General features: G+C 46.5%; 2 protein-coding genes across 5 annotated transcripts; both read right to left on the bottom strand.

The window, feature by feature from the left end:
* Positions 1 to 636: 636 nt before the first annotated feature.
* On the bottom strand, positions 637 to 8,808 carry ZNF304 (zinc finger protein 304). The gene is made up of 3 exons (XM_045773530.2): positions 8,379 to 8,808; positions 6,217 to 6,343; positions 637 to 4,505 (listed from the first exon to the last, which is right to left on the bottom strand). The coding sequence occupies exons 1-3, from the start codon at positions 8,409 to 8,411 to the stop codon at positions 2,686 to 2,688; spliced, it is 1,980 nt and encodes a 659-aa protein (XP_045629486.1). The 5' UTR covers positions 8,412 to 8,808; the 3' UTR covers positions 637 to 2,685.
* Positions 8,809 to 9,919: 1,111 nt separating this feature from the next.
* Positions 9,920 to 23,653, bottom strand: LOC123777366 (uncharacterized). Of its 4 annotated transcripts, XM_087853331.1 has the most exons (5): positions 21,010 to 23,653; positions 20,053 to 20,179; positions 18,928 to 19,049; positions 17,615 to 18,285; positions 15,209 to 17,015 (listed from the first exon to the last, which is right to left on the bottom strand). In XM_087853331.1, exons 1-3 carry the CDS (start codon positions 21,574 to 21,576, stop codon positions 18,976 to 18,978), a joined length of 768 nt encoding a protein of 255 aa, XP_087709457.1. In that variant the 5' UTR covers positions 21,577 to 23,653; the 3' UTR covers positions 15,209 to 17,015; positions 17,615 to 18,285; positions 18,928 to 18,975. The 4 variants fall into 4 exon arrangements, with proteins under 4 accessions (XP_087709458.1, XP_087709457.1, XP_045629938.2 ...); XM_087853332.1 differs by lacking the exons at positions 15,209 to 17,015; positions 17,615 to 18,285 and adding an exon at positions 9,920 to 10,702; XM_045773982.2 differs by having other exon boundaries at positions 15,209 to 18,285.
* Positions 23,654 to 23,881: the final 228 nt, after the last annotated feature.

Raw genomic sequence — 23,881 nt, 5'->3', positions numbered from 1 at the left:
GTGTTAAAAGAATATGAAAATGACATTCATACGTCATTAGGGAATTTTACATTAAAGCAATAATGACACCTATTACAATGGCCATGTTTGAAAACACTGACACCACCAAATCCTGACGAGATATGGAGCAACAGAGACTCTCATTCATTGCTGGTGGGAATGCAAAACAGTACAGCCACTTTGCAAGATAGTTTCTTACAGGGGCACCTGGGTGGCTCAGTCGGTTAAGCGTCTGCCTTCGGCTCAGGTCATGATCCCAGGGTCCTGGGATCGAGCCCATGTCAGGCTTCCTGCTCAGCAGGGAATCTGCTTCTCCCTCTCCCTCTGCCCTTCCCTCCACTTGTGCTCTCTCAAATAAATAAAATCTTAAAAAAAAAAAAAAAGAAAGAAAAGAAAAGACAGTTTCTTATAAATCTAAACATACTCTTACTGTAACATCCAGTAAATCACACTCCTTGGCTAGAACCCAAGAGATAAAAACTTACATTCACACAAAACTTACACACAAACGTATATTGCAGGTTTATTCATAACTACCAAACTTGGAAGCAACCGCGATGTCCTTCAGTAGGTGAACAGACAAACTCTGGTATATTTATATAACGAAATGCTATTAAGTGATAACTTGCACACAGATCTTCAGAGCAGCTTTATTTGTAACAGCCCCACACTGAAAACAACCCAAACATCCACTAGTAGCTGAATGGATAAAACAATTGTGGTATATGCATACAATGGGATAATACTCAACGAGACAAATGAACAACCTATTGATACATGCAACAAGATGGATTAATTTCAAAATAGTTATGGATAGTGAGAAGGGCGAGAGTCCCCACTTCCCCAAACGTATATACCACATGATTCTGTCTACATAAAATTCTAGAAAATGCTTGTTGTTTATGAATTGTGGGAAGGGGTATTAGAAAGACTGAGACAATAGGATTATAAAGGGACACAAGGAATCTTTTGGTTGTGTCGAATATGTTCATTATCTTGATGGTGGTGATGGTTTCACAAGTATATACACATGCTGAAACAACACATTTCATACTTTAATATGTGCAGTTTATTTCATGTCAATCATACCGTGATAAAGTTGAGAACTAAATGTTCCCCATAAAGTCCCTATTTACCATCCCTCTTAGAAAGTCACATCTGCCAACTATTTTGGTTCTCCCATATCCCTCTCCCAATTTAGGATGAACCCTGACTCAATGTCAGCAAAAACTGGACAGCAATGAAATCCATGTCCACTTCAGTCACTAGGAATGCTAGCTGGGTCAGAGAAGCCCTATCCTCGGATCTCTCTTACGTCCGTGCTGAGGTTCCTGCCTGTGTAGTGATGGCCATAACATCAACAGCCCAGGGAGGTACAGGAATCCACAAACCTTTAGACACTGACAGTGGCCTTGGCCACAGGAGATACAGATGTCGAAGGTCCTGAGAATTTCTATACTCTCATCCCACAAAAATCATATGGACATTTGAAGATGCCTCTGCTAGAAAAGACACATATCCTCATTGGCCACATTCATCCCCACTCCATAATCTGTGTTCTGTACCAATTACGAGCCCCACCTTGCCCCATGGGCCTTCCAGTCAATGACGCTTGCCCATGGGATTCTGGACATCGGGGACTGGCTCCTATGCCGATCTAGCAGACAGAAATCCCTCAAAAGTGCTGGGGAGTATGGGAGAGTCCCCAGGAACAAGAGACCCGATTCATGTTTCCAGAAGCACCAGAGATTTTTCACACCAACTATGCCCTCCTCAGAAATGAACTCTGGGCTCACAGGAAATCTTGCCTTCCAGGCCACACGATGAGGCACACAAAGCTCTTCGCTCTTTTCTAGCAAACCCTGGGCACAATGCAAATTAGGCCAGCTAGACTGCGATCTGTTCTCTGCCATCCTGCTGACCCTTCTGAGGCACACACAGTAGATGCAGACAACAGGTGTTCCTCCCTTCATGGTGGAAGAACCCAACTTTTTCTTAATCCATTCCACACAGTGAATAGATCCCACCACACACCAGAGTAAAGATTGCCAGAGCAGGCCTGTGTCACTGCACTATTCAGAGCAGCATGGGGCAAGCAGTTCTAAAGATGGGTGATTTAGAAGAAGACAAATGAGTTTGTGGTTATTATGTTTACAGTCAACACTGTTCATGAAGAGAAATCTTGTCTGGAAATCCCCAGCAGACTCCAGTTCAGATCCTCTTAGCCAGAGCTGGATCATGTCCACCCAGAATCCAGTCATGGGGGAGGAAGTGAGGACCTCACTGGGCTCAGAACACTCATGATTCCCTCCAGAGAACAGAGTGGGGAGCACAGGGGTCTGCCTTCCCTGAGCATACTGGAGTGACTGACACACACCGTGGGACCTTTAACAGCTGGTAGCAATGAGATGGCTTCCGCCACAGGCACTGGCAGTGATATAACTCTGTCAAGAGCCCTGGATACTTTAGAAAGTGCAATGCACCTCACTTCCCACCTATGTGGTACTAACTGGGAATCTCTCCATGGTACCTGTATGAAAGTACAAGGTTCACCTGCCGGCTGATGGTTCCCTCACAAAGGGTACTCAGAGAGATTTTCTCAGTTGTGAATCCTATCAGGTCGAACGAGGAGATGGAGCACTTTTTGCATTCATAAGGCCTTTCTCTAGTGTGAGCTTTCTGGTGCTAAACAAGTTCCAGAGATGTAGCTAAAGGACCACCAAAACTGTTGCATTCATGAGGCTTTTCTCCAGTGTGAACTTTCTGATGCCGAACAAGATGGGAACTTCTACTGTAGGCTTTTCCACATTCGCTGCACACATAAGGCTTTTCTCCAGTGTGAACCCGCTGATGTAGGATGAGGCTAGAGTTTCGGCTAAAGAATTTCCCACATTCACTGCATTCATAAGGTCTTGCTCCAGTGTGAACTTTCTTGTGTTGAACAAGGTGGGAGCTACTAATGTAGGCTTTTCCACATTCACTGCACACATAAGGCCTTGCTCCGGTGTGAACTCTCTGGTGTAGAATGAGGCTGGAATTGTGGCTAAAGCATTTTCCACATTCGCTGCACTCATAAGGCTTCGCACCAGTGTGAATTCTCTGGTGTACAATAAGGTTGGAGCTATGGCTAAAGAATTTCCCACATTCACCACACTCATAAGGTCTTTCTCCAGTGTGGATTTTCTGGTGCTGCACAAGTGTGTCTTTCCGGCTAAAGGCTTTCCCACATTCGCTGCACTCATAAGGCCTTGCTCCAGTGTGAATTATCTGGTGCTGAACAAGTGTGTCTTTGCAGCTGAAAGCTTTCCCGCATTTGCTGCACACATAAGACCTTGCTCCTGTGTGCACTCTCCGATGTTTAATGAGGCTTGAGTTATGGCTAAAAAACTTTCCACATTCAATGCATTCATAAGGCCTTGCCCCGGTGTGAATTCTCCAGTGCTCAATAAGGTGGGAGCTTTGGCTAAAGAACTTCCCACATTCGCTGCACTCGTAAGGCCTTTCTCCAGTGTGAAATCTCCGGTGCTGCACGAGTGTATCTTTACGGCTGAAGGCTTTTCCACATTCACTGCACTTATAAGGCCTTTCGCCAGTGTGAATTCTCTGGTGTTGAACGAGGTGGGAACTTCTGCTGTAGGCTTTTCCACACTCACTGCAATCGTAAGACCTTTCTCCAGTGTGAACTCTCTGGTGCTGAACAAGTGTGTCTTTGCGGCTGAAGGCCTTCCCGCATTCACTGCATGTGTAATGTCTTTTTCCACTGTGAAATTTCTGGTGCATTTTTAGGTGAGACAGGTGAATGAAGGCCTTTCCACACTCTTTACACACATGTGATGTTTCTCCACTGTGCACTCTTCTGTGATTAAGTGCTAATTTCTCCTTGGACATATTTCCACATGGTAGGCATCTAAAAGGTCTTACTTCACTATGACTTATCTGGTTGCCAAGGAGAGTAAAGGTATTCAGCAAGCCCTTCCCATTGTCAATGCAACTGAAAAGCACCAGTCCATCATGGTCTCCCTGGTGTTGGCCAAGACTGGCGCTGTGCGGGAAAGATTCCATGAACTCAGTCCTTTTGCATGGAATAATCCCATGGCCAGGAGTCTGGCAACGGAAGAGGCCAGAGCTGTCCACCAAGTCCACCCCTTCCTCCCTGCAAGTAAAGGGTCTCCCTAACATGTGGACTGCACAGCTCTTCATATATGAGGCCCCACCAGCATCCCCTCTGAAGAGATCCTCTTCACTATATCGCTTTTGGTGCTGGTAAAAGTTTGCACTGAACAAGAATCCTCTCCCACATGGGCCATGTGTGTATAGTTTCTGCAGGGGGTGTGATCCCTGGTGTTCGGCCAAGTGCAAAATGTCTTTTAAGAGTGGGTCACACACCTCACATGGGTGGGCTTTCTGGATAAATGCACCTGACTCGGGAGTCCTGAGCTGCGACACTCCTATACAAACGCTCTGCTCAGAAGGAGTATCCTCATTATCTGTTACACGCCAACAGCCTGAAAGCAGAAAGAGGATGGTGAGGTACACGTTGACTTTGGTGAACAGCTGCAGCCCCATCACATACGTGCGTGTGAAACACCAAAAAATGAGGGCACTGGCTTGCTGGTGGGACAAGGGAGCCAGGATCAGAGCGAGGAAAGGCCCACTGTCAGTCCTAGGCTTCTAAAGGTAATAGTAAGGAGAAAGGATGGGTAGACACAATGGTGGTACAAGGTATTGGGAACAGAGGAGAGTTTTCCAGCTCACTCCTCTATGGAGTAGGGCCTTGGCTGCTGGTGCCAGCTGAGCTCTGTGCAGAAAGATGTGTCCAGGCCCAGGAAAATCTGACTGCAAATAAGTATCTGGTTATTAAGGATTGTTTAAGGATATGTGCACAACTCATTCCACATGAAAGTAGCCAGCACTGCAGAGCAGAGAAAAATGAATGAGACACTGGTGAACACACGGCAGGCTGAAAGTATGATCTGAACCGAGCACTACCATGCCACTCCTCCAGCTCCCATTCTGCAAGGCCAGACCATCTCTGGGTCTCTCTCACTGTGGCGAGAGTCAGGTCTGCCCTATCAGACACCCAGGACTTCCTGCCCCTCTCCAACTGGGCCTCCCACCACATGGGATCTGAAGTTGTCAAGAAAACACAGGGCAGATGAATGGCCCAGGCAGACCCGCATCACAGAGAAGAAAATTAAATGTTAAAAAACAGAACCTTGAGGGAGGTTTTAGCAGAACAGCCCTGAGACATCCACGAGCAATGACCACAGCCGTACCTGTAATTCCTGGCATGCTCAGGCCCCAGGAAATGTCAGCTATGGGATGAGGGCAGAACCTGGGACACCAAGGTACCATGGATCTGGAGAGTTACCTGGCCAGGGAGTATACAAGCCATGCTGAACCCGCTGAACAGACTGAAACAGCCCTGAACCCCTAACCCATTCCTGCAAGACTTTGGGCAGAAAGTGTTGGAACTGCTCAGCAAGGTAGGGGAGACTACACACAGCCCAGCCCTGGCACCCACAGCCCTCCTTATTCGGGGAACCAAAGAAGGGAGGGAGAAGAGTCACTGAGCTGGCTGGACAAAAAGAGCTGCCTCTTGGAAACAAGGGGATAACTAAACCCAAGGGACACTGGAGGGAATGTGAGGGCCTGTGGAAGGCAGCCTCTAAGATGGCCCTGGGAATGCCTACGTCCTAGTATTCCTGCCCTTGTGTAAGCCTCTTCCTTTGCCTGTAGGCTGGACTGCCTGACCCATTTCTAAGGATAATGGGATGTCACTTTCAAGGTCAGGTTAGAAAAAGACCGGATTCCATCCCGAGCATTCTCTCTTACTCACTTGCTCAGAGGGAAGGCAGCTTCCATGTTAGGAGGTCCGCTACAGAAAGGCCAACATGACAAGGAACCAAGGGAGGCCACTGGTCAACAGCCAGAGAGGAACTAATTCTCACAGTTCAACAAGCCACAAGAAATTAAATCTTGTGAACAACCACATGAGTGAGCTTGTAAGTGGATTCTTCCTGAGGCTGTTGTTCAGATGAGAACACAGCCCTGGCTTGACAGCTTGACTGAAACCTCATGAGAAAGCCTAAGCAAAAAGGATCCAGGTAAGCTGTGACCAGGTTCCTGATGCACTGAAACAATGATTTTTTACTGCTTTAAGCCTCTAAATGTAGGGCAATTTGCCATATACCAATAGATAAAACAGGGACTTACCCAGTGAGGCCACAAGTGCAAAGTTCTCCAGCATCACATCACGGTACAGGAGTCTCTGAGCTTCCTCAAGGAGCTCCCACTCCTCCCGGGAGAAGTACACGAACACATCCTCGAAGGTCACACAGCCCTGTCATGATGGGGGACAGTTGAGCCCACAGGTAACAGGAGTCCCCAGTCTATCCATTCACACAACCACCCCTGGTCCCTCTCCTCCTAGCCTCCCACCTCAGAGGAGATACCAGGTCTCGGCACCACTAGTGCCTGCTCCCTCATGTCTCTCTGATCGCTGTGTGTGGCCCAGAGCCAGGCAGGTGGGCAGACAGATAGTGTGTCAGCTGTGGGTCTTCCATGAAGGGCACAAACTCTCTTGCTGGCCAGTTCTCCTGGTGTCCTTCAGACCAGGCCTCCCAGACACAACCTTAAGGCCATTGGTTCATGCTTCTCCCAACATGTACATCGTTCTCTGAACCACCTTCTTCCCGGTTGGAACCACCACTACCACCAACTTCCTGGTCCACAACATATGCACCTACAGGGCACACCCCCCCATGCCGCTCTGCACATGGTATGTGGGAAGAGCTCATGTATCTTTGTGAGAGGCACCACTGTCACCCAGTGCCTAAGCAAGAGACCCAGTCCTCAGTCCCAAGTTTCAACTTTCTTGTTATTAGCTGCATTGCCGCCATGACCTGGAGATACTTCCTCCTAAATGTAGCCCACAACTCCACCCCATTCCACATACTGGCTACCACCTTTTGAACTTCTGCAACCAGTACCTCTTCCAGAACTAAAAACCTGCATCCAGCTTGACGTCTCAACTAAGGAGTCTCTGGGACTTCTTAAACTAAACAAGAGAAAAGCCTACTTTCCAATATTACTACAGAAAATTACTCCTGCTACCAGCTTCCCTATCTCAGTTGATGGCATTTCCATCACTCAAACAGGTAAAGAAAACAAAACAAAACAACAAACGAAAACCCCCAGGGTCACCCACAACTCATCCCTTTCTCTCATTCACCCTCCACACCAGAAAATCTGGTTACCACGCTTTAAAAGCTATACAAAATCCACCAACGTTTCTCACCTCCGCAGCCACCTCTCTGGGCCAGTTACCATCAACACTCACAGCCTACTGCAGTAAGTGCCCCACTCATACCCATACTCTGTTCTCAACCAAAGAGCAGCCAAAGGGAGTCCATTAAAATCTGAGTCAGGTACCTCTCTCTTCTGCTCCAAATTTCCCATGTCTTTCATCACCCTCAGAATGAGGCCCGGCTCCTCAGCCTGCCATTCCTGCCTGACTCCTGACCTTATTCCCAACAGACAATTAAGATCTGTGGTTCCTTGAAGACTCCCAACTCAATCTTACCTTCCAACATTTGCACTATGCTGTTCCTGGGCCCAATCCACCCTCAGTCCTCATCCTATTGGCTGCCAGAAGTAGGAACCTCTCTATATAACTCCTGGCCCGGATTCAGAATGCTGGGCTAGAAATGGCCCCCCTTTATAGTCTCCAGACTCAAATGCAGACAGAAGGAAAAGTAAACAGTCCCAGAATATCACTATGTCTCATAGTGGGTCCTACTTTAAGAGCAGATACCAAACTCATACACTTCCCTAACTTCCACTGCCACCGCTCTGGTCCACCTACCATCAACACTCACTTGGTCTGTTGAGGTAAGCTCCACTCTGGTCTCCCTGCCCAGCCCCATGCCACCCCCACATCTTTCCATTCTGCAGCCAGAAGAAAGGCTATTAACACCTAAGTCAGATCATCTCCCATCTTTGTTCCAAATCTTCCAGGGTTCCCACTACCATCAGAACATAAGCCCAGCTCCTCAGGCTGCCATTCCAGGCCTGACTCCTGACCACCTGCTGTGTGTTCTCACCAGATGTAACAGGGACCTTTGGTTCCTGGAACAATCCTAATTCATTCTCACCACCAAGTATTTGTATCAGCTGGCTCCTGCTTCTTGGAAACCCTCACACACCACAACCCATCGATGCCGGTACTGGGAACCTCACCACATTTCCGCCAGGAGTGACCGCCCTCCGCCGCCTTTACACTCAAGAGCAGGGAGAGTTGAAGGCAAAGGAGGAAGGTGCTTGAACACGCCACCCTCTATCCTAATTGGTGAGGGCCTGAGGGACCCTCTGCTCACCTGAGCCCCGTCCATCAGCGCCAGGGCCGCCATGGAATCCTGTGAGCAGAACCGGGTCGTGAGAAGCTGGCAAACCGGGCAGGCCCTGCGGGCTCAGCCGGAACCCCAAAGCTCCACTAAGCGGGGAGACCTTGGGGCGTCCGCCGCCCTCAGAGCTTGTCTCCCCGTGTGAAAACGCGCACAGGCTTAGGGCGCCGCGGCCGGGGGCGTACGAGGACAGAGTGCAGATGCGAAGGCCTCGGGAAGGGCGCAGCCCCGGAGGACACCTCCGCGCAAGGCAGCCGGTCCCACGACGGGGCTCACGGAGGGCAACAAAGGCGTGTATTTTACCGATCTCCCCTGCTCGGTTCCGAACAGCCGCGTGGGAAGCGGACCCGCCCCGGTCCCGGAGCCTCTACCGCCACTGCGGATAATCTTGGCACAGGCAAAAGACGTCACGATGGCGACGCCGGAAGTCCCTCCTCAGCGGCGCGGGGAGACGGGAAACGCCTCTCTTCCGGGCTGTCATTGGCACGGCGTCTATGCGACGAGCACAGATTTCTGGGTAATGTAGTTGGTACCCTGCATCCACGAGGCAATGGGCATTATTCCGGTTTTTCCTGGCAACTGCAAAGTCGCCCGGGGCGAAGGCCGCTAGGAGGAGAAAGATAACGGAGAAATACGGTCCAGTAGTGCCAAAGCTCCTCTTAAAGGGGGACGCACCCATATTTCTGTGGTCACCTGGGACAAAGCCACGTCCTCAGAGGTCTCCAGCACGTGGTCCAGTCTTTAATCCTGGGGGAGCTGCTTCACCTCTCTGAGCTTTGGGGGCTGAAATTTAAACTGAATAATGAATATGCCTCGCAGGAGGGGACTTTGTGTAGTATCACTGAGTGTTCCTCTAATTCGTTGATTCCCAATTTAAGCCCCTGACAGGCAGTATCATCATCACCTGTGAACTTACCGAAAATCAAAGTTCTCCGACGAACATGTAAACCCTGAGGGCAGAGCCCTAGCTTAAGCTAGAGAAGGGGAACTCTCTTGAAAAGTCATGACCAGGGCACCTGGGTGGCTCAGTCCGTTAAGCATCTGCCTTCGGCTCAGGTCATGATCCCAGGGTCCCATGACCTAGATCCCATGATCTAGCCCCGCGCTGGGCTCTCTGCTCTGTAGAGAGCCTGCTTCTCCCTCTCCCTCTGCCTGCTGCTCTGCCTGCTTGTGCCCTTTCTCTCTCTGTGTCAAACAGATAAAGTCTTTAAAAAAAAAAATCATGACTTCCCCCCAAGTTTAATAACTAAAATGGGAAAATAGTACAACCTATTTCATAGGAAATGATAAATGCTTAACACAGGGCCTAGTGCTAAATGTGTACAAGCTGTCATTATTAACCATCATCACAAAGTTCTCACATATACTGCTGTAGGAGGATGTCAGGGACCCCTCCTAGTAGGGGTATAGCATCGTAGTAGCATCATAGGTGATGGTTAGAATTTTTTGCATAAAACATACGTGTATACATTTAGGTGCATTTAATTAAAAAAAAAAAGACACCATATACAAGGTTTCAGAAAGCACAGGTAGGTCTGTTGTTCAAGGAACACATTCTTACAGGCCATATGATTCAAAACATAGGACTACCAAGACTAATTGCTCTTGGCCTTAAGTGGGTGTGGACTTAACATGGTTTCATACCGTTGACTTTAAAAACAAATCAGTTGTTTTGCTAGCGAAAATAGGTTTATTCTAGAATAGCAGAGAATTGCAATTTAGGACAGGTAAGCTGTGACAAAAACCATAGACTAGTTCAACAAACAAAGGAAAAGAACCGTTCTATGGAGAAGGAGCAAGTTGGGAAGGATTGTTTTGAACTGAAGTCCATTGGAAAAAAGCAAGAGTTCAGAATGATGATAGTTTCTCTTTGGTTGAGCTGCTGGGGTGGTCGATTTCTTGTAGGAGATGCAATGTGCATCTTTTCCTGTTGGGTCCTGTCGTTGATGATTCTTCCCTTAGCCTCTGTATTTGGCAATTCTTGACTTCTAGTGGTACTGAGTGAGAGCTCCCCCTTCGGGCCTCCCAACTCCATTTTAGTGAGGTTTTTACAAATTAATTTTCACATTTCCTCCTTTTGATCAAGATCTTTCTCTGAAAGCATTGCTGATCAAGAGTTAGTTTTTTTGGGATTTCTGGGTGGCTCAGTCGGTTAAGCTCTGCCTTTGGCTCAGGTCATGGTCTCAGGGTCCTGGGATCCAGCCCCGCGTTGGGCTCCCTGCTTGGTGGAGAGCTTGCTTCTCCCTCTCCCTCTGCCTGCTGCTCCCCCTGCTTGTGTTCTCTCTCTCTCTTTCTCTCTGTGTCAAATAAATAAATAAATAAATAAATAAATAAATAAATAAATAAATAAAATCTTTTAAAAAATGTCCAACCATAGCATGGATACAAAAGACACATCTAAAATATAACAGTACAGAAATATTTGAAACAGGTCTTGAAAAACACACCTGTTGTAATCATTTAAAAATAACACATGAACACATGTGAACCATGTATTTATATCAGAAAGAATAATTTCAAGGGAGAAAGCATCACCGAGAAGATAAAATATGTAATTTGTAATACTGACTCAAATCACATAAAGCAACAGTTTCAGAATAATAAGGATAATTATATTATATATATATATATATATATATAATAATAAGGATGAATACATCAAGCATTTTTATATCAGCCATCTCAGAATTTTTTTTTGCTAAATAATGATATCCCTATATATTATTTTTAAGATTTTATTTATTTATTTGAGAGGAGAGAACATAAGTGGGCAGGAGGGGTAGAGGGAGAGGGAGAAGCAGACTCCCCGCTGAGCAGGGAGCCTGATGAGGGGCTTGATCCCAGGATCATGGCCTGAGCTGAAGGGAGACGCTTAACCGACTGAGCCACCCAGGCACCCCTAACATCCCTATATATTCTTTAGAGATGTGTTTAAGGATGATAATTAACAAGGCATACATTCATTCACAAATGCTTAAAAAAATCCATAGTAGAGAAAAGCACACTGATTCCATTCATATAGATTTCAAAATCAAGCATAAAATGTATTTATAATTAATGATACATATGTAAGGTGTCAAACTATGAATTAAAAAAGAGGATTAATAAAGCAAAGTTTCTGGATAAAGGATTCCTCTGAGGATTTGTAATCTGTGAGGTTCATAAAGAAATTCTAATCTTGCTATGCTCCTTTTTATGCTGTGGGTTGTGCATTGGTATTTACTTATTTTTTTTCTATATGTGTAATTTCAATAAGATAAAATGAACAAATCTTAAGTGTGTGGCTTGACAAGTATTTGCTTGTCAACACACATATAAACCCCACCCATACAAAGTCACAGGACATTTTCAACAGCCCTGCAGAAAGATGACCATTACTGTCCTTTCTCACCATATATTAGGTTCACCTGTTTTTTAACCTTTCTACAAGGTTACAGCACATAGTACTTTGTCTCTGACCTGTATCACTGTCACTCACTGTCTTTTTCTAGGAGATTCATCTGCACTGTTACATGAAGCAGTTTTCATTGCTGTGTTTTCTTCTATTTTGTGACCATATAATTTATTTAGGCATGTGCCCATTGATAGCTATGTGGGTGGTTTCAGGTTATTGGTTATTATTAATAAAGTTGCTTATAAACATATGATCCTACAGTTGACCCTTAAACAACACGAGGGTTAGGTGTGCCGACCTAAAGTTGAAAATATGTATATAACCTCTTACTCTCCAAAAGTTAATAATAGTTTACTATTGACCAAAAGCCTTACTGAGAACATAAACAGTTGATTAATATATTTTGTATGTTACCTCCTACATCCTTACAATAAAGTAAGCTAGAGAAAAGAAAATGCTATTAAGAAAATCATAAGGGAGGTGCCTGGGTGGCTCAGTCGGTTAAGTGTCAGCCTTTGGCTCAGGTCATGATCTCGGGGTTCTGGGATGGAGCCCCGCATGGGGCACCCTGCTCAGCAGGGAGTCTGCTTCTCCCTCCACCTCTGCCCCTCTGCCCCCTGCTCATGCTCTCTCTCTCAAATAAATAAAATCTTAAAAAAGAAAATCATAAGGAAGAGAAAATACATTCACAGTACTGTACTGTATTTTAAAAAATCCACATAAAATGGACCCATGCAGTTCAAATCCGGGTTGTTCAAGGATCAACTGTATATTTTGAAGGAAAAATGCTCTCATTTCTATTGGGTCTACACGCAGAATTGGATTTGCTTGGTTGCAATATACAACTATGTTGAAATTTTATACAAATCTCGACACATCAGAGTTAAAGGAGAAATTAATGAAAGCATTCTTTGAGAATCAATTGGCTATGTGAAGCTTACAATAGAGATCATCGTCTATATTGTTAGCATCTGTGAGTCGCATGCTTCACATCCTTTATATCACTGAAGTTTGTAATGAGCTTCTGTAATCCAAATGCACTTTTTTCTTAGAAGCAGATGTTACACATTTATCACCACATTCCTGTGGATACAGATCTGTTTATCTGCGTTAGGGAATTTGTGAATGTGTGTCTGTGTGAATGAGTGAGAGCTTGTGTGTGTGCCTCTCTCTGGATGGCTGTATCTTTGCATTTATGACCATTTGTACACGTCTGTCAGTGGCTGTATGCATAAGGCCACCTTTGGCTATGTACCCGTTTCTGTTGTCCTTGTGATGTCTTGCGTCCGGCATTTTCTTTCTGTGGATGTCTGCATACTCTTTCTGCATGTGTGTGTCCCGGTGTGTACCTGGGTGTCTGTATGTATGCATTTGTACCAATGGGTCCATCTGCCTGGTACGCACAGGTGTCCCTGGGAGCACTGTTCTTGATGTGTGTGGGACTTGTTTCTGGGTGTCCTTCTATGTCTGTGTCTGTCTTGTGGGTGCACGTGTCTTCAGTTGATATAAATATACTGGTACCCCAGCTCTTATGTCTGTGTCCTGGTGGGTATCTGTGTGTACATCTGCGTAGGATTTTGTGTCCTATATGTGTGTCTCTGGGTGTGCACGTCTGCCAATATGTTTTTGGTAGTTCTGGGTGTGATGGTGTTTAGGGTCTGCTCCCAAACTGTGTATGTTCCATGGTGTGTCTGAGTGTGCTCTGCCCGCATCTGCCTCTGGGTGCCCCTCACCAACTGCCCAAACTGGACCGAGGTCCCTTGCTCTGCCACAGTCCAGTCTTCTAAGGGGATCTCTGAGTGCCACTCAGGCTCTACCAGCAGCGTCCCCACTGGCCTATCTGTGCCCTCAGCTTATCCCAACTCAGAACTCCTCAACAAAATACCTAGGAATGAATTTAACCAACGAAGTGAAAGATCTGTACAATGAAAAATTTAAGATTCTCATGACACACATGGAAGGATACTTTGTGTTCATAGATTGGAAAAAATAATACTGTTAAAATGTCCATGACATGCAAAGCTATCTACAGATTCAACACAATCCCTGTCAAAATTCCAATGGCACTTTTCACAGGAATAGAAGAAACAATCTTAAAATTTGTATGGAACCGCAAGACCCCTAAGAACCAAAGCAATTATGAGAAAGAACAGGTAGCAGCACATTTCCTGATTTTGACTATACTACAAAGCTCTAGTAACCCAAACAGTATAGTAGTGGCTAAAAATAGACACAGACCAATGAAACAGAATAGAGACAAAATTAAAACCCCATGTATACAGTCAACTAGTGAGAGGCAAGGATATCAAATGGAGAAAAGTCTCTCTCCAACAAACGGTGTTGGAAAACTGGATAACCCCATGCAGAGAAATGAAATCGGATCCCTAGCTTACACCACTCACAAAAATTAACTTGAAATGGATCAAAGACTTAAACATAGACCTGATGCTGTAAAACTCCTAGAAGAAAACAAGGGAAGCTCCAAGACAGTGGTTTTGGCAATGATTTTTTGGATATGACACCAAAGGCACAAACAAAAGAAAAAATCAACAAGTGGGACCACATCAAACTTAAAAGCTTCTGCATTGCAAAAGAAATAATTAAAAAATAAAAATAAAAACACAACCTATGGAATAGGAGAGAATATTTGCAAACCATGTTACCAGATAAGGGGCTAATATTCAAAATTTTATAAAGAACTCATACAAGTCAGAAACAAACAAAAAATCTGATTAAACCATGGGCAGAGGAACTACACAGACATCTTTCCAAAGACATCCAAATGGCCAACGGGTACAGGAAAAGGTACTCAATATCACTAATCATCAGGGAAACGCAAATGAAAACCACAATGAGATATCACCTCACACTTGTCAGAATGGCTGCTATCAAGAAGACGAGAGAGAAATGTCAGCAAAGATGTGGAGAAAAGGGAACATTTGTGCACTGTTGGTGGGACTGTTAACTGGTCCAGTCATTTTGGAGAACAGTATGGAGGTTCTTCAAAAAATTAAAAATAGGTGCAATCCTCTTGGGTCCCCTCCCTCCTCGGGAGCTTTGTACCATCACTTTGCTATTGCTTAATAAACCTTGCTTTGCTGCCCACCAAAAAGTTTTAACTAACTAACTAACTAACTAACTAACTAACTAACTAACTAACGGGTGCCTGGGTGGCTCAGTTGGTTAAGCATCTGCCTTTGGTTGAGGTTTGGGCTCTCTGCTCAGCCGGGAGCCTCCTTCTCCCACTCCCTCTGCCTGCCAATCCCCCTGCTTGTGCTCTCTCTCTCTCTCAGATATATAAATAAGTAAATAATCTTTAAAAAATTAAAAAGAGAACCACCATATGGTACAGCAATCCCACTTCTGGGTATATACATATCCAAAGGAAATGAAAACAGGATCTCAGAGATATCTGCACTCCCACGTTTATTGTAGCATTGTACACAAGAGACAAGATATGGTAACAATGTACGCGTCCATCAGAGGATAAAGAAGACGCGGTATATATACAATGGAATATTATTCAGTCATGAGAAAAAAGGAAATGCTGCATTTGCGACGATAAGGATGGCCCTTAAGGACATTATGCTAAGTGAGATAAGTCAAACACAGAAAGACAAATAACTATGTATTTTTATATGTGGAATCTTCAAAGAAAAACAAAAAAACTGAACTCAAGGAAGAGAGTGGAATGATGGTTACCAAAAGCTTGGGTGGAGGGATGTTGTTTAAGGCTACATACTTGCAACAAGTAAATAAATAAATCCTTAAGATCTATACACAGTAAAGGGATTATAAGGAACAAAACTATATTACAAACATGAAACTTGGCAAGAGACTAAATCTTAACTGTTCCTACCACTAGGAACAGAGGATAGCACAGGATACCATGAGGATACAGGTGCTAATGTGTCAATGGCAATCACACCGCAACATAAATCATCAATGTCGTACACCTTAAACTCACACGATGTTACATGTCCATTATATCTCAATGAAGAATAAATAAGTGAATAAATAACCGAAGCCTTAAATGGTCTTAAATGTTGCAGAGAATGTACCCATTCATATATACGTCCTTAGCAACTTAGATATGAATTTTAGGTAACAAAATTTTTAGTATTCTAATTTCTTTTTTTTTTTTTTAAGATTTTATTTATTTATTTGACAGAGAGAGAGACAGCCAGTGAGAGAGGGAACACAAGCAGGGGGAGTGGGAGAGGAAGAAGCAGGCTCATAGCGGAGGAGCCTGATGTGGGGCTCGATCCCAGAACGCTGGGATCACGCCCTGAGCTGAAGGCAGACGCTTAATGACTGAGCCACCAAGGCGCCCCTAATTTCTTTGAAGTGCTTCATAAATCATGACTTCACATTTATCACAAAAACTTATGACCCTTACTGGTTGAGTCAGTGTTTTTTTAACAAGGATTTTGATAAATATTTGAAAAAAATTCCAAGCGTCCAGCTCTCCTGACATAGAATGGCAGTGAGTGTATATTAAGTCAGGTGAAGGGATGAGGCCCCTTCACTCCCACCTGCCACCCCAAACAAAAACAACTGAAAACAAATTGCCATGGGTTTGTCAGGGACACCTGAAAGAAACCATGTATGTATTCATTTTTCTATAAATCTACTTCTTTTCTTCCTCCTCCCTTATGCCTTTTCTTTTTAAAAAATATTCCATGATTGCTTTTCAGCGCATACTAACGCTGAACTGTAGCTGAAGGTCTTGTAACTGCACAGTAACCACTAGTTTTCTCTCCTTTTTCAATTCGCATTTGTAGAGTAGGGTCCGAGCTGCGTCAACTTCCAATAGGACCTTTTAGAAGATAGCGATGATCTGCTTCAGAAGATTTTCTCACAACAACGACACTTACAGGGTTTCTCTTTGGTATAATTTCTCAGATGCCGAGCAAGATGTTTCCTCTGGCAAACATTTTCCTCAGGAGTTACATTCTCCCCAGTATGAGTTCTCTGGTGTTGACTGAGGTAAGTCCACTTGCAAAAGGCTTTCCCACGTATCTTACACTTACAGGGTTTCTCCCCAGTATGAATACTTAGGGAGTGGGTGAGGGATGAATGAGGGCTGAAAGTGTGTCCACATTCACTGTATCCACAAGGTTTTTGTCACTGTGACTCCTCGTGCAGAGTTAGGGAAGAGCGATCACAAAAGGCTCTGATCTTTACACTCAAAAGGTTTTCCTCCAGTGTGGATGCTATTAATGCCAGAAATAAAAATGGTGAATGAAGGCCTTCCCACATCACTGCACTCAGGCCTTCTCTCCTGGGAAAACCCTTAAGTGTTGAGTGAGAAAACAGCTGTCACAAAAGGCCTACCCACATATTTTGTACTGAAGAGACTCTCTCTTGGGTGGGGGAAGTTATTTTGGACAAAAGCAGAGCTGTCCCAGACTTTCCCACATTCCTTGCATTCATAAGGCCTCTCCCAGTGTGAATCTGCTGGTGCTGCATGAGGTCTGACCTGCAGCTGAAGGCCTTCCCACACTGGGAAGTACTCCCCTGGCTTCGCTCAGTGTACATCCTCATGTGTTGACCTAGGCCTGCCCTCTCAAGAAAGGCTTTCTCACATTCACTGTGGTCACAGGCTTCCCTTCAGCGTGATCTGCTGATGTCTCACAACCATGCCAACATTCATTAAGCTTCCACTTATAGAAATTCTGCCCAGAGACCATGGAAGCTTTTTGTGGCCTGTGTGAGTGGTTCATGGAAAGAACCTCCCTCCCCAAGAGACTCACTCCCATGAAAGTCTTGAATGCAGATTAGCTGTTCCCACACCAATGTGCTTAGAACTCACCTTCCTGGGGAGACTCTCCTTGTGGGAAAGTGTCCTGGGCTCAGGTGCCTTTCCTGCATCTCCAATGGCCCTTGATGTTTCCCAGTTCACCACAACGAAGAGTCCCTTGAGATGCTCTGAGTCAACCAACCCTGGAGTGAGGCTGCTTCCAACAAGTGGAAGGCTTTCTGGTCTCAGGTTGTGCTTTCTTGCCTAAAGGAAATCTGATATACAAAAGGCCTCCCCACACTCAGGGCCCCTGTGTGGTTTCTCCCCAGTGAGAGGAGCCTGGTGCTGGAAAGTCCAGAGCTGACCACAAAGTTCTTCCCACCCTCCCTGCACGTAAAGGCCTTCTCCAACACATGGGATCTGCAGATATTCACAAATCAGGCCTGGCTCCTTTCCTTTCTGAAGAAATTTTCTCCACTCTTCAGCTTCTGCATCTGGTCAAGGTTTATACGACACCAGAAGTCTCTCCTACAGTGACTCACATGATGGTGTTTGGGTGCTGCTCAGATGGTGTTCCCTGTGGCTCAGCCAGGTGCAAAGACGTCTTTCAAGACCGGGTCACACATGCCACAGGAATGAGCTTTTCGGATGGAAGGACCTGCCTTGGGAGTTCCCATCTGTGACACTCACAGAAACACCCTGCTCAGAGGGTGCAGCCTCCTCCTTCACTCCGTGCCATCAACCTGAAGGAAGATCAGTGTGGGTGAAGTGCATGCGTAAGTGGTGGCAAATGGAGGCCAAAACAAATGTGCGTCTGATACAACCAGGAATCAGTCCATGGGACTGTTGGCAGAACATGGGAGCTAGAATCAGGATGAGGAAGGGAAGACGTACGCTGCAGGCCCCTAAAGGTCAGACAGTGAAGGAGACAGGGAGAGGGTACAGAGATGGAGAACGGTATAAGGAGGGGCAGGGTCTCCAAATCACTCCTCTGCCAATGGTCTCCCAGCAGGCCTCATTCCTTGTGATAGGTGAGTGCTGTGCAGAAGGGTCTGTCCAGGGCCAGGAAGATCTGGCTGGAACAGAATACTTAGTTTTCAAGGAAAATTGGGATGTGAGCACAACTCATGACATATTAAATGAAAGCCAATGCTGCAGAGTACCAAGAGAAGAAATGAGGTGGAGATGGGAGGCGGAGGGGAGGGACTAACAGGTAACTGAGATCAGAGTAGAAATGACAGTGGGCAGAGCATCCAAATGGGGAAGGAAAAGGGGGATGAGGTCAGCCATGGATACTGGCGTCAGAATACTAGGAGATACAGCGTGGGTTGCAGGTATAATGTGAAGCCAGCCCTGATGCGACCATTCCCGTGGCTTCCACTCACCAGGGCCAGGCCTCCTCCAAGTCTTCTTTGCTGTAGCTGGAGCTGTGTTTACCTTCTCAGGCACCCTGGGCTCCCCTCTGGCTCCATTTGGGTACCTACATGGGACCTGGAAACGGCAAGTCCTGAGGGGAAAGAAGAGCTGCTGAGTGGCTGGCAGCACCCCAGGGCAACACTCTCCACAGAGAAGATTAAATATTTAAAAAGGAATCTTGGAAAAGCATCTTGCAGGAATAGCTCACTGTTCTTCACAAGGAATGACCACGTCAGTGCCTGCAATTCCTGAAGTCAGGCCCCAGGAAAAGTCAATTAGAAGAAGGGGTAAGAATATGGGCAGAGACCAGGGGTTTGGACAGACACCCAGTCAATGTGTGACCAGGCCATCTGGGATCTACTGAGCAGACTGCAAGACTCCTGACCCCTAAATCCTTCATTTCAAAGCTTTGGGACAGGAGAGATGGGGGCTGCTGAAGAGGAGCCAGTGTGCCCTGCCCAGCCCTGGGACCCACACCACCTACTCCAGTGAGCCAAGGAAAGGGACTGCGCCATGACAGTACTGTTAGACAGCCGCCCCTTGGGGGCTCTCAGTCCAGGAAACTGGGAATAATACCTATCCTCTGATATCCATGTCTTTGGTAGTCCTTCCAGCTGAATGTGGGCTGAACCTAAAACTCCCTTTTAATGAACAGAATATGGCAAAAATGATAGGATGTCACCTCTGAGAATAAATTACAAAAATAACAGCCTCTATGTTGGATGCTGTCTCTTGCTCATGCTCGTGGAAATCAGCTGCCTTGTTGTGATCTGCTTATGGAGAACACTACATGGCAAGAGACAGAGGGAGGGCTCTGGCCAAAAGCCAGCAAAAAAAAGACTAATTAGTCCAACAGCCTCCTGCTCAGGTGCATGACCTTGAAAGGAGATTCACCTCCAGTTGAGCCTTCAGATGAGACAGCAAACTTGCACAGCTTGACAGCAAGGTAATGAAAGACCTTGTGCTAGAGGTACCCAAGTAAGATATGCCTGATTCTTGACCCAAAGAGACTGTGAGATAAGTGTTTGTCTTCATCCCACTAAGCTTTGGGATAATTTGCCATGTAGCAACAGATAACTAAAGCAGGGCCTTACCCAGTGAGGACACAAGTGCAAAGTTCTCCAGCATCACATCACGGTACAGGAGTCTCTGAGCTTCCTCAAGGAGCTCCCACTCCTCCCGGGAGAAGTACACGAACACATCCTCGAAGGTCACACAGCCCTGTCATGATGGGGGACAGTTGAGCCCACAGGTAACAGGAGTCCCCAGTCTATCCACTCACACAACCACCCCTGGTCCCTCTCCTCCCAGCCTCCCACCTCAGAGGAGATACCAGGCCTTGGCACCACTAGTGCCTGCTCCCTCATGTCTCTCTGATCGCTGTGTGTGGCCCAGAGCCAGGCAGGTGGGCAGATAGTGTGTCAGCTGTGGGTCTTCCATGGAGGGCACAAACTCTCTTGCTGGCCAGTTCTCCTGGTGTCCTTCAGACCATGCCTCCCAGACACAACCAAACTTGGGCTCAGCCTTCTTCCATAAGCCCCCAGTACTAGGGCCTTAAAGCTCCCAGTTCACATTCCTCCCGAGTCTCCCTACCTCCTCCCTCACTTCCACAGTCTCCACTCTGTAGCCAGGGGAAGCCTGCTGAGTGAAATCTGCGTCAGACCACCTCCGTCCTCAGCTCCAAACTTTCAGGAGAGGCCCAGCGTTCGGGGGTGCCATTCCACTGCTCTCTTCCCGTAAGAGGCAACGGAGACCCTGTTCACTACCAACCCAATCTCATCTCCAACTACTGGCACATGCCTGTTCCCGTGATTCGGCCACCCTCCCGAGTGTTATTCCATTGGCCGCCCGCATCGGCAACATACCCATATAATATCTGACCTGGGCTCAGGATGCTGGTCCAGAAGTGACCTCCCCCAGGGACCCCATAACAGAGAAAATGGGAAATAATAGAGTTCCACCACCATCATCGGCCATAAGGAGGAGCGGTGACCAGGAGGGTGAGACGTGACGGTGGGGGTAGAGGGGAGGCTGGGTGACCCTTCACTCACCTGCGCCGGATTCATCCGTGCTGCCGCCCCTGCCACTCCAGGGGTCGGGGTGGGCTGAGTAGGGCCCGAGAAGCGGGCGACCAGGGTGGGTCCCGAGGGCTCAGCTTGGGCGGGGTCGCCTGCGGCTGCGGGTCGCGCTCCGAGCCTCGCTTTAAGATGGTGTAAGATGCTCACAAGGCCCGGGCCGCCTTCGGGGGCCTGGGCGACGAGCGCCGAGACCTCGGAGAAGGTGCAGTCCAGGCGGCGCCCGTCCCACAGCTGGACACAGTCTCGGGGAGATGGGGCCGAAGCCGGGGCGTCACGGCTCGCCCAGGGCGCGGAGGCGGTCCCCGCCACGTCACTCTCCTGCCCCGCGCGGCCCGGAGTGGCCCCGCGCGCGCTCCAGTCCACGTGGTCGTGGCCCGACCAGCCGCCGCTCACCAAGGGATGCGCGCCTGCGGCGCGGCCGGAAGTCCCGCCCCCGCCCGCAGGAAACGCCCCTCCCGGGCGGTCTGCGGCCCGTCGCTCGGGGTGGAAGCGCACAGCACCCGCTTCTGGGTAATGTAGTGTAAGCGCTGCCGCGCCCATGCGCGTGTGTCGTTCCCGTCTTCATGGCAACGACAACGGTCAACCGGAACGCGCGGGGAAATGGAGTCCCAGGTTTCCCTGTAAAGAAAAGCGTCACAAATCCCGCGGGCGAGGGGCGAAGCCCCACCCCCAGAAGCCAGGCGTCGCAGGACCGGGGACCTCTGCGGCCCGCCCCGACCCGGTGTGCGAGAAATTGCAGAGGGGGTTCAGCGCTGTTGTAAGGAGTCCTTCTGCTCCCAGGTTTGGGGACCGTGGCTCTACTGTGACTAGAACGGGAACTGAGTCCCTCGTGGGATTTAAAGGGCTTCTCACGTGGTTAGTTCTCAGTAAGTAACTAGTTGCTAGGATTAACATACCCTGCTGGGGGAGGCGAAGTCGGGGTTGCCTCTTTGCAGGATCCTTGGCATTATTTATCGAAACAAAATACAACGACTTCTTGACCGGAAAGTAGCCTCACAGACACTGATTAAAAATTTCACATAAAAGCACAGATTTGAACTATTATTCAGTTATTTCTTAAACAGCGTGGCAGGAGAGTTTCTTCAACTACAGGGAGGCAAGTTGCCCAATACATGCATTACTACAGGTCACAGGATTCAGATCTTGGCAGCATCGTGACCAGCGGCTGTCAGGGCTAAGTAGAGAGTGGAGTTGACATGGTCTCACGTTTGTGACATGATCTGTCATCTAGTTCACAGTAACCAGGACCTTCGTCTCCCCCCACTGTCCTGCCCTTCTGACGCTTAGGGCAGGTAGGCCCAGGTACAGATACGTGATCATGAAGCTCAGGGGCTTTAGGCCATCATGCCCTGTCCTTAACACTGTCACCGTCAGCCAATCACCTGAACTCGCAGCCCCCAAAGGAGTACTAAATCCTGGGACAGTGTAAAATCTAGAACTTGAGGATATCCCCAGAATTGTGTACAAATGTGAGAACAATTAAGGCACAATTTCACCATCACTTCTGCCTATATTCAGTTGGCCACAGCTCATTCACATGGTCCCAAAATAAGTGTAAGGAGAGCTGAGACATGTTGTCCTCCCAGGTGTCCAGACAGAGAAAATGGGATTAGTAAGCATTTAGCCACCTTATGTCACAATCCATCAGTTTGGTCATCAGATATACATTTTATTATTTCTCCTATGCATTCTACATTGTCACTTTTTTACTATTCCAACAACTCCAACCCCATCTAATTACTGAAGCCATCTCACCGTTACAATCTCTACAGTGTGTTGTTCTCTGCACCAGGCTCAAATACTTTTCCGTAACCCTAGGAAACTATCAACACAAGGTAAATTGCTTCCACTCGTATCCAGTATATGGTGGGTGAGCAACACATGGAATGACACAGTGAAGGTGCCAAAAAAATAATCATCCACATAGATTTCTATACTCCACAAAATAGAATTTTTCAAGAAGGAACACAAAATAAGACTAAATGAGGCATAAAATGAAAAATACAATAGAAAACTAAGCCATACAAAATGAATCCTGAAGTTAACATTTAAAGTCAAAGGAAAGTGATCCCAGGTAAAATGTCTGCACTGACAGAGGGAAAGATCCAAGAGAGAGAGGCATCTGTGGATTAATACAATTATTCACTATATATAACACATGAACAATATCTCCTTGTTGAGAAGAATGATAGAATTACCAAGCAATCCTCGATAATATCCCTTATATTGTGCAAGAAAAGGGTAAAGGTATTAACACTATATTCTGTTGTGTTAAAGACATGTATTATAATTTTTACCTTAAACATGAATAAAATAGGACCATATACATTCCCAACTAAAAGCAATGTTTAGAGAGCAAATAGTCTATACAAATTTTCAAAGGAAAGTATTAGAAACAGAACTGAAGCAAAGATAAGAACAAAATAGGAAGATGCATTTGAACCCAAATATCCCAGCCATCACATGAAATGAATATGGAATAAATGGTTGAATTAGTAGTCAGTTATTTTTGGTGGGCGAAAAATATCCCACAACAATCTGTTTATAAGCCACACTTCTAAGATATGCTGTTACAGAAATAAATGAAATAAAAGTTTGAGAAATATATATCTTATAATTATTTTTAAAGATTTTATTTATTTGAGAGCGAGCGAGCAAGCAGGGATGGGGTGGGGGTGGGGCAGAGGGAGGAGAGAATTCCAAGCAGACTCCGCACTGAGCTCGATCTCTCGACCCTGAGATCATGAAGCCGAAATCAAGAGTGATGCTTAACCGGGTAAGTCACCCAGGCACCCCTATACCTAATAATTATTAAACAAAAACACAAAAATGTGTATTTGTATTG

The sequence above is a fragment of the Ursus americanus genome, chromosome 21 (genome assembly GCF_024610735.1).
Source record: "Ursus americanus isolate L20-20 chromosome 21, mUrsAme1.1.p, whole genome shotgun sequence".
NCBI classification, from domain to species: Eukaryota; Metazoa; Chordata; class Mammalia; order Carnivora; family Ursidae; genus Ursus; species Ursus americanus.
This window is presented reverse-complemented; position numbering and strand designations above follow the sequence as displayed.